At 56.6% G+C, this 11,070-nt stretch overlaps 1 protein-coding gene and 1 pseudogene across 1 annotated transcript; one reads left to right on the top strand and one right to left on the bottom strand.

Annotated features, from left to right (window-relative positions):
- Positions 1 to 2,342, bottom strand: LOC123841580 (RNA-binding protein FUS-like; annotated as a pseudogene).
- Positions 2,343 to 4,864: 2,522 nt separating this feature from the next.
- Positions 4,865 to 10,960, top strand: LOC135365673 (tropomyosin alpha-1 chain-like). Its single transcript, XM_064598465.1, has 2 exons — positions 4,865 to 5,178; positions 10,783 to 10,960. The coding sequence occupies exons 1-2, from the start codon at positions 5,065 to 5,067 to the stop codon at positions 10,921 to 10,923; spliced, it is 255 nt and encodes an 84-aa protein (XP_064454535.1). The 5' UTR covers positions 4,865 to 5,064; the 3' UTR covers positions 10,924 to 10,960.
- The last annotated feature ends 110 nt before the right edge of the window (positions 10,961 to 11,070 follow it).

Below are 11,070 nucleotides of genomic sequence, written 5' to 3'. Positions count from 1 at the left end.
AACGATGGTTTTTAATGGGAACCAGAGGTATGGTTACAATTACATAGTCTGACACAAAAAACCCATGAGTGATCAGCAGTTGAAAGATTACAAAATAATGAGGGTAACACTGGGTACAAGAAGAAAAGCTGTTGCAGAACCTCAGGAGCCAAGCTAATATGGCCTCTCCCTGCGATCCTGTCTGCGCTCACCCCTGGAGTCCATCTTGCCAGGGCCAAAGCCACCTCTGTCCCCACCACCCTGGCCCCCTCGGAAGCCCCCACGGTCCCCGCCTCGGCCTCAGTAGCTGCCCCAATCATAGCCTCCTCTGCCACCACAACGATCATCTCCATAGTTACCCCCATATGAGAGCCTCCTAGTCCCCCTTCCTGGGCCATCTGGTTTAGGGGCCTTACATTGGTTGCATTCATTCCTCCAAGAGAAGTTCATGTTCTCACATATAGGATTAGGACACTTCCAGTCACCAGCTCGCTGCTGGCCGCCACCACCACCCCCTCCACTGGGGAATCCTCCCCGGCCACCGCCACCACGGCCACCACCTCCATAGCCTCCACGGCCGATGGGTCCTCCTCGCCCTCAGCCTCCATGACCATTGCCACCGCCCCGGTTGAAGTCTGCTCACCGAGTAGCAAATGAGACCTTGATGGGATTCCCAGAGAATTCTTTACCATCAAACCAGTCAATAGCTGCTTTAGCAGAAGGTGGGTCATCAAACGACACTGTTGCCTCTCCCTTCAGCTTGCCCGTTTCCCTGTCTGTGTACAGATTAATCATGGGCTGTCCTGTTTTCTTATTTGTCTTAATAATACCAATCTGCTTGAAGTAATCAGCCACAGACTCAACTGTAACATTTTCACCCAAGCCTTGCACGAAGATGGTGGTGTTGTCTGGATTATCCTGTTCAGAGTCATGACGTGGTCCCTGGTCCCGAGGGCCACCAAATTTACTGAAGCCACCATGGTCACTTCCGCCCATGCCGCCTCTGCCTCCACGGCCACCTCCACGACCTCTGGGTTCATGGCCACCGCTGCTGCGGTCGTAACCACCGCCACCGCCCCGGCCGCGGCCCCCACGGTCCTGCTGGCCATAGCCTTGAGGGGGGTTATGGGAGCTTTGCTGCTGTCCACGATAGCCAGACTGCTGGCCATAGCCCCACTCTGGGGCTGCCCATAGCCGCTGCTCTGAGAAGCACTACCATAACTTCCCGAGGTGCTGCTAGGAGCTGGCTGCTGGCCATAGCCAGGGTAAGAGGACTGTTGCCCATAAGATGACTGAGAACTCTGGCTACCGCCATAGTCACCGGTTGAGCCATATCCCTGGGGACCTGACTGAGCGCCATAGCCTGTGTTCTGGGTCTGTTCGTAGGAAGAACCATAGCTGCTCTGGCCGTAGCCTGAAGTGTCTGCTGACTGGCCGTAACCACTGTAACTCTGCTGTCCATAGGGCTGATTGCTCTGCTGGGAATAGCCCTGCCCAGGCTGGGTGGGGTAGGCCCCATAGCTTCGGGTTGCTTGTTGGGTATAGTCGGTTGAGGCCACGTCCACACACACGCGCACAGGCCGGCAAGCAACAAGATTCCAACACCACAGAGCACTGACACCTCGAGGACTCTCTATATTCCATTAACATTTTATCTGAAATGCTCACTGCCTACCCAGGGGCCCTTGGCTCCCACTGTTCCCCCTGGCATGAAGGGCTTCCTTCTTCCTGAACCCACATGGGGGTGGGGTGGGAAGGGTGCCCCACACTGGAGCACCCCCCCCCCACACACAAGCAGCCTTCAACCGAGGAGGATAGGGATTGGTGGATAAATACCCCAGCTTCCCCGCCTCTCGGCCCTTACAACTCTGAGGAGTGTGTTCTCTGCTGCGCCCCCACAGGTCCCCAGTGGGACTGCGCCGCAGTTGTCAGGAGAGGTAACTGGCTTCAGTATGGCAGCCTTCCTTTACTGGCCTCCTTCCCTTCCCCGTCTAACTTTCTCACCCTCTACTTATGTCTCCTTGGGTGGCCTCCCAAATAAATAACTTGCCCTCAAATTCTTGCCTCAGCATCTCCTTCTGGAGGAGCCCAACCTAAGACAGCAGTTTGCCCTATTATAATGAATTCCCTGTTTGCAATTATTGGTCATCTCTCTCCCTGGGCTGAGTCAGGTCCACCACCATGTCTTCAAAGCCCATATGGTGCTTGGCATGTAGTAGATGCTCAATAATGACCCCAAGTCTCATGGCCGTGAGGTGGCCAGGATGGCAGTGGTCACTCTAGGCTCACCACCATCCTCCAAACCCACTGTTGGGACGGGAGTTCACTCCTTCTGAGCTATAAATGGCAACTTCCACCCCCATCATGCCCCACAGCCTGGACAGCTGGGACAGGGTCCCCAGGAGCCCTGGATGACCCTTCCAGCCCTGGTCAGCTCTCCTCAGGTGTCCCTGGGGCAGATACACAGAGAGGGCACCAGTCCCGAGGCTGCAGGGCAGGGGGCACAGCTGGACTCTAACGCCATTCCTAGCCTCCTTCTCCCCTCCCCAGCATCAGATTCCACCTCCGGGAGCTCCCTGAGCAAGAGGACATTCCAGTGACAAGGGTCTACCTTACAAGGCCACCGAGCTAGCCGGCAGCTCCTGGGGGAGGGATCCCTTTCCTGAGCTGGTGGTGTCAGGTCTGGAATTAGCCACACCACCTGCGGTAAGGCTGGTCCCAGGGACTCCCAGGAGGTGGTGGCGGGGGGAGCGCAGGGGGTGGAGGGAGATGACCTCTGATGACTCAGCCTGAGGCAGAGGATGGGAGAAAGAAGGCAGAAAGACATGGCAGGGTGTCTTAGGACCTCTCTCCAGCTCTGTCTAGAGGCAGCTGGGTCAGGTTCCAGTTCTGCCATTCACAAACTGGGTGACCCTGGGTGGGTGACTCTGGGCCTCTGCTTCCTTCTCTATAAATGGGAACAAATCCAGTCTTCTACCTCTTAGGGTTCAGGGAGGCGGAAGTGAGATGCTTTGAGTGGAGTGCTCAGCAGGGCACCAGGCACAGCACTTCATTATCTATCCCCAGTCTTTCAATCATCACTGACATTCTTCGAGATGCATGATGGTCTGCTTGTGTCCTAAGAGGAAACCGGGTCTTCGCAGCCAGGACTTGGGGAGGGGTGGGATAAGAGAGAGAAAGATGGAGACAGAGTTGGGGAGGGATCTGGGCCGAGTCCCCTTGATTCCTGAACATGGGGAGAAGCCAATATCCTTGGAGCATGAGAAAGTTTCCAGAATGTTCCGTTGCTACTTTTTGGGCTCCCATGCTGATGGGGGAGGGACAGGACTTCTCAATGTGACAAAGCAAAGGAAGCTGGTTTAAGGGGGTCAGAGGGAAGCAGGGACTCTATATCTGGGCCTGACCCCCGTGCTCCCCAGCGGTGCTGGCCACTGCCCAGACTCCTTCTGTGGTCTTGGGTAGGAAACACAGAAGCTTCACTCCTTATACTTCATCCCACATAGAAGCTTTGGTGCTGGGGCTGGGGGGCCAGGGCTCTGTCTAGGAACCCAGGAGGGCGTTCTGGAGGAGGAGCCATCTGATCTGGACTTTAAAGGATGAATAGAGTTTCCCAGTTGGAGAAGTGTGTGTGGGGGGGGGGTGAGGGGTGGTGTGAGAATGTGTGTGAGAGAGCGTGTGGATGTATAGGGGTAATGGTTCACTTTAATAAGGGTTCTCTGATCTTCTGGAGGCCAGGTACTGAGGGGCCACAGATAAGACTGAGGCACAGGCCTGCCCCAAAGCAGCTCAGGGTCCAAAACTGATGACCAAATAACAGTAATAGTAAAAGGTACCACGTTCTGAGCATGTGCTGCTGGGGCTCAGCACATGAAAGGCTCTCCGTGTTCATCACACGAAAGAATGAGTTTCTGAAGGCAGATTGCTGGAGGACAGAGGGGAAGCGTAACGGGGAGGCTGGGGGTACCCTACTTGGAAAGGCCTGGAGGTGGGGAGACCACAGCCCTGCCTGGGAAACACTGCTGTGGAGAGTTGGGGAGTGAGCAACGGGCAGGAGTCTGAATGACAAGCTGAGCTAAGGCCACCTCCTATTTCAGTGGTGCTGGGGAGCCACAGACGGATGCTGAGTGGGGAAGAGAGCGTATGCCATTTCAGGAGGGCATCAGGGCCTGGTCTGGGCCTGCCAAGAATTTCCAAGAGATGATCCAGGTCAATCTTGCCCTGGTGATGCTGGCCCGCGGGGGCAGGGGAGATGACAGAGAGACAGACATAGGAGGAGACAGATAGAAAGAAGGACAGGGGGAACCTGAAGGGATAGAGAGAGAGAGAGACAAAGCAATAGAGAGAGAGTCCAAGAGAACAAGACCAAAAGAGACAGGGAGACAGGGAAATGAACACACCAACTGAGAGGTGGGAAGACACAGACAGAGAGATGGAGAGAGACACAGACAGAGAGAGACACAAAGACACTCATCAGAAAGGAGACAGAGGGAGAAGATGATGAGTCAAAGATTTGCCAGAAAGAGGGGGGTAACGCAGGGAGCCCCTGGGGCAGAGCAGGAGATGGGATGGAGTCCTGACTCCCAATACCTGGAGGCAGGACCAGAGGGGAGGAGAAGGGAGGACAGGCGCCTCCCCACCCCACCTCGCCCCTACTCTGCACCCACACGCAAGCCCTCTCTGTGCTCCGCAGCACAGACAGGGAAATTGAGGCTGGCCCATGGTCCACCAGGGTCCTGCTGAGCCAGCGCTATGCCCGCACACCCACCAGGGACCTGTGTCACCAGGTTAAAAATGGAAACGGGTCGGGCTTTTTCTTTCCTTTTTTTTTTCCTTTGAGAAAATCCTAGGCCCAAATAAGGCGAGGGCTGTGGGGCGGCCGGTGAGCTGGCCAAGTCCTCCTGAGCAAGCGAGTGGTGGCTGGCCCGGCAGCCTGGGCTTGGGCCTCCTCCAGGTCTCGCCCGGCAGCGGGGCGGTGCGCCTGGGAGCCTATAAGGGCCTCGCCCCCGCCTGGCTGCTCACTCGGCCCCGGCCCGCAGCGCAGCCCCCTCCACAGAGTCCTCTGTGCCCGCGCCCCACCGCTCAGCCATGGAGGCCATCAAGAAGAAGATGCAGATGCTGAAGCTGGACAAGGAGAACGCCATTGACCGGGCGGAGCAGGCCGAGTCGGATAAGAAAGCCGCTGAGGAGAAGTGCAAGCAGGTGAGGTGCCCAGTGCCCTCTGTGGGGTGCTCCTGGCCGGGAGGCCAGGCTCTGGGACCTAAGGCGGGAGTTTCAGCAACCTCAGTGCCTGGAGTCAGGGCAAGGGACAGGGGGTGATGGCTGAGAGTGAGGGGACCATTGTCTTTCCAGGGTCCCTGAGCTGGGAGAGAGAGGTGACTATACCCCAGCAGGGCCAGGGTGAGCAAAGCGAGAGAGAGAGAGAGAGAGAGAGAGAGAGCGAGCATGCGCGCTTGGGCAAGGGAGGGGTGTTTGTGTGCACTGGATGTGTGTGCAAGCTGGAGTGTGTGTAGGGGTGTTGGGATGAGGGGATGAGCGTGGGGGGTGTGTACTAGATGGGGTGGTTGGTGGACACCGTGTGTGAGAGTGTATTTGTGTGTTTGGGCATTTCTGTGTGCGCACAGGTGGGGCGTGTGTGTGTGTGTGTGTGTGTGTGTATTAGTGTCCAGGTGAGGGTGGCGGCGCCCGGCTACGTGTGCACGTGTGTGCGTGTGCACACGCGTGTGTGTAGTGGTGAGGGTGGCGGTGCCGAGCTGTGTGTGAGGGTCACCCTGTACCCGTGCCAGGACACACCCAGGTGGGACTGTGCAGGAAGGGTGGCCGAGTGTGGGTGTGGCCGGGGCAGCTGGGTGAGAGTCAGGCCTGGGGCAGCTGGAGATTTGGGGGTGAACCTGAGGATCTCAGTGCATCTCTGCATGTCTCAGGTTCGCCCGCCGTCCCTGCTGGGAGCCTAGAGGGGAGCGGTGGGGGTGCCAGTGGCAGGCAGAGGCCTTGGACCTGGAGCTCTGGAGACAAGTTTCGCAGAAGGCTCCGGCACCAGGGTACACCAGGGGGCTAATGCAGCTGGTGGGCAGAGGCCCAGGCTGGACAGTCCCAAGGCCATGCTTTGGAGCAGAGCAGAAGTCAGCTGTCTGGGTCTGGGTGGCCAGATCAGCCAGTGGGAGGAGGGAAGGGGGTGCTGCTCTCTCCGTAGCACCCTGCCCCCCACAGGATTCAGCCGCACCGCTGGGGTTGACCACCCAGCCCTCAGAAGCATCAGGGTCTCAGATAAGCCCCGGGAGCTGCCCAGGACAGCAACACTCCGTGCCGAGCCCTGCTCAGCCCATACACCAGGCCAGCTTGGAAGGTAAAAAGGACAGGCTCTGAGCTCAGACTGGCTCTGTCCACGCTGGGTCACTGAGCGCCATGGAACAAAGGCCTGTGCCTCAGTGGCCCCAGGTTTGAGATAGGAAAGTGACACCATGGAAGGATTAGAGGTGACTGCAGGTGGAGCCCTTGTCCTGGTGCCTGGCACGGAGTAAGCACTCAATAAATGCAGGATTATTTCCTGCCCTGCCCTACGCCCTACTTCCTCTGTGGGCCTCCCCATCCCCCAGTATCCCGGGGCTTCCCTAAGAACCTGTGACACATTCTCAGAGGCCAGCCCCACCCCAGCACTCCCTGCCACATTCCCTTCCTCCTTCCTCCCTGGCAAACACAGACACCCATCTTGTGCTGGGTGCCAGGCACTGGCTGATCTGGCCACCCAGACCCAGACAGATGACTTCTGCTCTGCTCCAAAGCATGGCCTTGGGACTGCCCAGCCTGGGCCTCTGCCCACCAGCTGCATTAGCCCCCTGGTGTACCCTAGTGCCGGAGCCTTCTGCGAAACTTGTCTCCAGAGCTCCAGGTCCAAGGCCTCTGCCTGCCACTGGCACCCCCACCGCTCCCCTCTAGGCTCCCAGCAGGGACGGCGGGCGAACCTGAGACATGCAGAGATGCACTGAGATCCTCAGGTTCACCCCCAAATCTCCAATTTTATTGCCTGAAGGTCAAGATCAGGCCCTGTGGAGCTGCCCACTTCCATCCATTATTTAGCCCTTGCCATGAGAGGCTCGGCTAGGGATTCAGAGCAAAGCAAGTTTATGGCTCTAATTTTCACTAAGGTGTGAGTGACTGATACAGCATACTCTCCCAAGGCGACACACATTCAAAAGGGAAGGCTTCTCAAAGCCTTCAGCCATCGGTATGGCCAAAAAGGCAGGGACAGGTTTTCTGGCCTCCAGCTGGATATTCATTCTGTTCTTGGTTTTCCATGAAGCCACCCACTGGGTGGACTTGTACTTGAATCCAGGCTGGATCTTCTTCTAACTTTGACTCAGGACACATTGCTGCCCCTTTCTGAACCCTTAGTGTTCTTATCTGTGACATGGGGGCACGGGCCCCCCTCCTAATGGCCAGGTGTGGAACCCAAGATTCCAGAGGCCCAAAGCAGAGGCCACATTCTTAAGGGGCCGATGGCCTGTCCCACCTAGGAACGGAGGCAGGAGGCAATGAGGGACTTGACTTACCTGGAGTGCCTTACACTTCATGAGGCCAGAGTGTGGGTCCCGGGACCAGCCTGCCCCTTGGGGACCTTGCAGCAAAGTCTCAGTTCTAGGCCCTGTTTGTCCAGTGTGGGAACAGGATCGGGAGGCCCTGCCCTCCCAGCTTCCTGCCCACTCCCCTCCCAGGGCAGTGATATCCGCCACAACTGGACTTTGACCCCACATCCTGCCTCAGCCCTGTCCTAAGGCCCCATTTACAGGGACTAAGGTGTGCACTCCCTGACCTTCCCAGTCGTTTTACAGCAGGGAAACTGAGGCCCAGAGAAGGAAGTGACTTGTCAGAGACCATACAGAGCCAGGGCAAGGCTACCCTCCTCAGCAAGGTGTCATACACCAGCACACACTTTGTGCTTAGAAATTGGGCAGAGGGAAAGGAACCCGATTTGTGTCAGTCTTACTGATTTTTCCTACCTGGCTCCAACCACTGAAGCGTTGGGTGTGTCATTGATTCATTCTGCAAACCTCCCCTGGACTTCCTTGGTGAGGACCGGGCCTAGCCCCATGCTGAGTGATGCTGGGGCTTGGCTCAGGGTGACCTCAGCCCGGCCCTACTCCAGAGGAGTCAGGCTTGGAGAGACAGAGCCAGACATGGAGAGGGCTGGGCTGGAGGCGGGGACAGGGACTGGGAGGGCCCAAGGGGGTGGTGAGGCTCTGCCCGGGGCAGCAGGGTGGGCTTCCCAAGGGGAGGGGTACTGGTGCTGGGTGTGGAAGGTCAGTGGAAAGCGGGTGGGCAGTGGGCATGCATAACCTAGAAGTCAACCGAACCAGCTTTGGAATCAGTCTGACGAGGGTTCAAACCCCCTATCTGTATGGCCCGGGGCAAGTCCCTTCCTCCTGCTAGGACTCAGTTTACCCTTCTGACATGCAGCTTCAGTGAGACAGTATGTGTCGTGTGCCTGGCACTTTCTAAATGCTTCATAGCCCCCGACCCCAGTCCCGACCAATTGTTGTCCAAACCTTGCTGGAAGATGTCATGAAAAACCTAACCATCTTCACACCTGGATGAGCCCAAAGCTGCAGAACTTGCTCTCACTCTGTCATGTTAAGAGAGCGCTGTGCTGGGCATATAGTTGGCACCTAGTAAATGCTACACCCCACAGATCCTTCCAGAAGGAAGTCAGGTGAATGTTGGGTCACGCTGACCTGTCTTCAAGGAAACTGGATCATTTTCTCAGTCAAGGCAGAAGTTTCACAGCAGCTGCTGGGGCACCCAGAGACCACCACGACAAGGCTTCCATTTTGCAGATGAGAAGACTGAAGCCACAAAAGGGGACAGGGGTCACACAGCTGGGATTTGGAGCCAGGCATCTAGGCTTATTGCCCGAAGGTCAAGATCAGGCCCTGTGGAGCCTGACATAGGCCTGAGCTGCTGTCACCCTCCTCCTCCTCTGAGCCCCACCCCCTCCCCATTCCCTAGCTCAGCAGTAGGACACTCGGTGGCCTTGAAGATGGGACAGGAGACCTTTTAAGAATTTGCACGGGGGACGGGGGGTGGCGTACAGTTGGTTAAGCGTCAGACTCTTGGTTTTGGCTCAGGTTGTGTTCTCAGGGTCCTGAGATCGAGCCCCGTGTCGGGCTCTGCACTCAGTGTGGAATCTGCTTTGAATTCTCTCTCCTTCTCCCTCTACCCCTCCCGCTTGTGCGCGCACTCTCTCTCTCTCAAATAAATAAATAGATCTTAAAAAAAAAAAGAATTCGCACAGACATGCGCACACACACACACACACACACAGAGCATCTGGCACATTTTACACATCATCTCAGGGGTGAGTGTGTAACCCAGATCAGACTCAGAGCTTGACCTAGAAGCCACATCAGCTCTAATAACATACCTTCTTCCGGATGTTAAAGAAAAGAAGGAAGTCAGAAAGGGACGTAGGAAAGCAGGCCTGGCATAAGGGCCTGTTCAGAAGTGGGTTCAAACCCTGTGCTGGGTGACCTGGAGAAAGTCACTCCACCTCTCTGGGCTTCCTACTGGGAAGAGGAAGCAGGAGGATGAAGCAGGGCCCAGGGAGGGCTCCTTGCCCACCCTGGGAACACGGACTGGACCACAGCGTCAAACTATCAGAGACAGAAGTCAGATCAAAGCATGAGCTGGACTGACCAGAGGACCAGAGTTCAGGACAGGGGAGGGAGGTGCAGCCTGGAGGTGACAGAGAAGGCTTCCTGAACTGACTCTTGACTGGTGTGGTGGAGCGCAATGGAGATGGACCAGGTGAAGGGGTTTGTGGTTTGTATCCCATAGATCTGAGCTTTTCAAGCTGGGAGGGCCAAGAGAGGGGCAAGGCTCCCAGGATAAACAAAGAGAACTGAAAACTTGGGAACGTGGGGGACATTTTTATTAAAATGAACATAAGCCAGATGTGCAGTAATTTTAAAGATTTAACCTTAGCCTTCAAAGAAAGTGGTCTTTGAGGGGTATCTCTCTTCTAGCCAAGACCCCCAAGTACAGGAATAGGGTGGGCCTTCAGAGTATTTCATTTTATTTTTTGAGAGAGAGAGCATGGGGCGGGGGTGGGGGCAAGGGACAGAGGTACAGGGAGAGAGAGAATCTTAAGCAGGCTCTATACCCAGCACCAGCCGAACTAGGGGCTCAATCTCACCATCCTGAGGTCATGACCTGAGCCAAAATCAAGAATCTGAGGCTTAACCTACTGAGCCCCCCCAGGTGCCCCAACCTTTCAGAGTATTTTGTGGGAAAGTCAGAGACCCAATCTCTTGGGCAATGGGGAGCCAGGGCAGTTTTAGGCAGGAGGAGGGCAAACATACATTTAGAAAGTTTTTCTAGCTGCCAGTGCAGGAGGCAGGACTAGAGAGGGACAGCCTGGGGTTTGGGGGAGATCTGGGCCCAGAGGATGAGACTCCTATTTCTGCTTAACTCGGGATCACCAGCAGTCCGCACCCCTGAAACTGGGATGCAAGACTGAACGTGTTTCTGGGAAGTGTGTCGGGACTTGTTTCCCAAAAGCTGTAATCGATTCTGAAAGAGTATCCAGGACCCCCCCAAAGATAAGCACACACAGCTGGTCCCAAGAGATGGGAAGAAGGTGCAAATCATATTAACAGGTAGCATTTGAGTGGTGCACGGTATCGTTATCCCTGTTTTGCAGGTGAGGCAACTGAGGCCCGGAGAGACAGAGGACTCTTGTGAACGTGGGAGACGCCACTCCGCCACGGGTACGTGGTCCCCAGACTGACAGGTCCCCCCATCTGTCCCCAGGTGGAAGAGGAGCTGACACACCTCCAGAAGAAGCTGAAGGGGACGGAGGACGAGCTGGATAAATACTCCGAGAATCTGAAAGACGCCCAGGAGAAGCTGGAGCTGACGGAGAAGAAAGCCTCCGACGTACGTGCGCAGTAATGGGGGCGCCCGCGGCTGGGCCAGGCGGGAGCCCCGGGGCCGGGCAGGCGGGAGCCCCGGGGCCGGGCGGGGGGGCGGGCAGCGCCGGAGGAAGAGGAGGAGGAAGAGGAGAAGGCGGTGCCTCCCGGCGCTTTCTCCAAATAAGTC

This window comes from Mirounga angustirostris, unplaced genomic scaffold (assembly GCF_029215605.1).
Source record: "Mirounga angustirostris isolate CCGP_5_RB_7025 unplaced genomic scaffold, mMirAng1.0.hap1 SCAF_1, whole genome shotgun sequence".
Classification (NCBI taxonomy): domain Eukaryota; kingdom Metazoa; phylum Chordata; class Mammalia; order Carnivora; family Phocidae; genus Mirounga; species Mirounga angustirostris.
The sequence above is the reverse complement of the archived record's forward strand: the minus strand, read 5'-3'. Positions and strand labels throughout refer to the sequence as shown.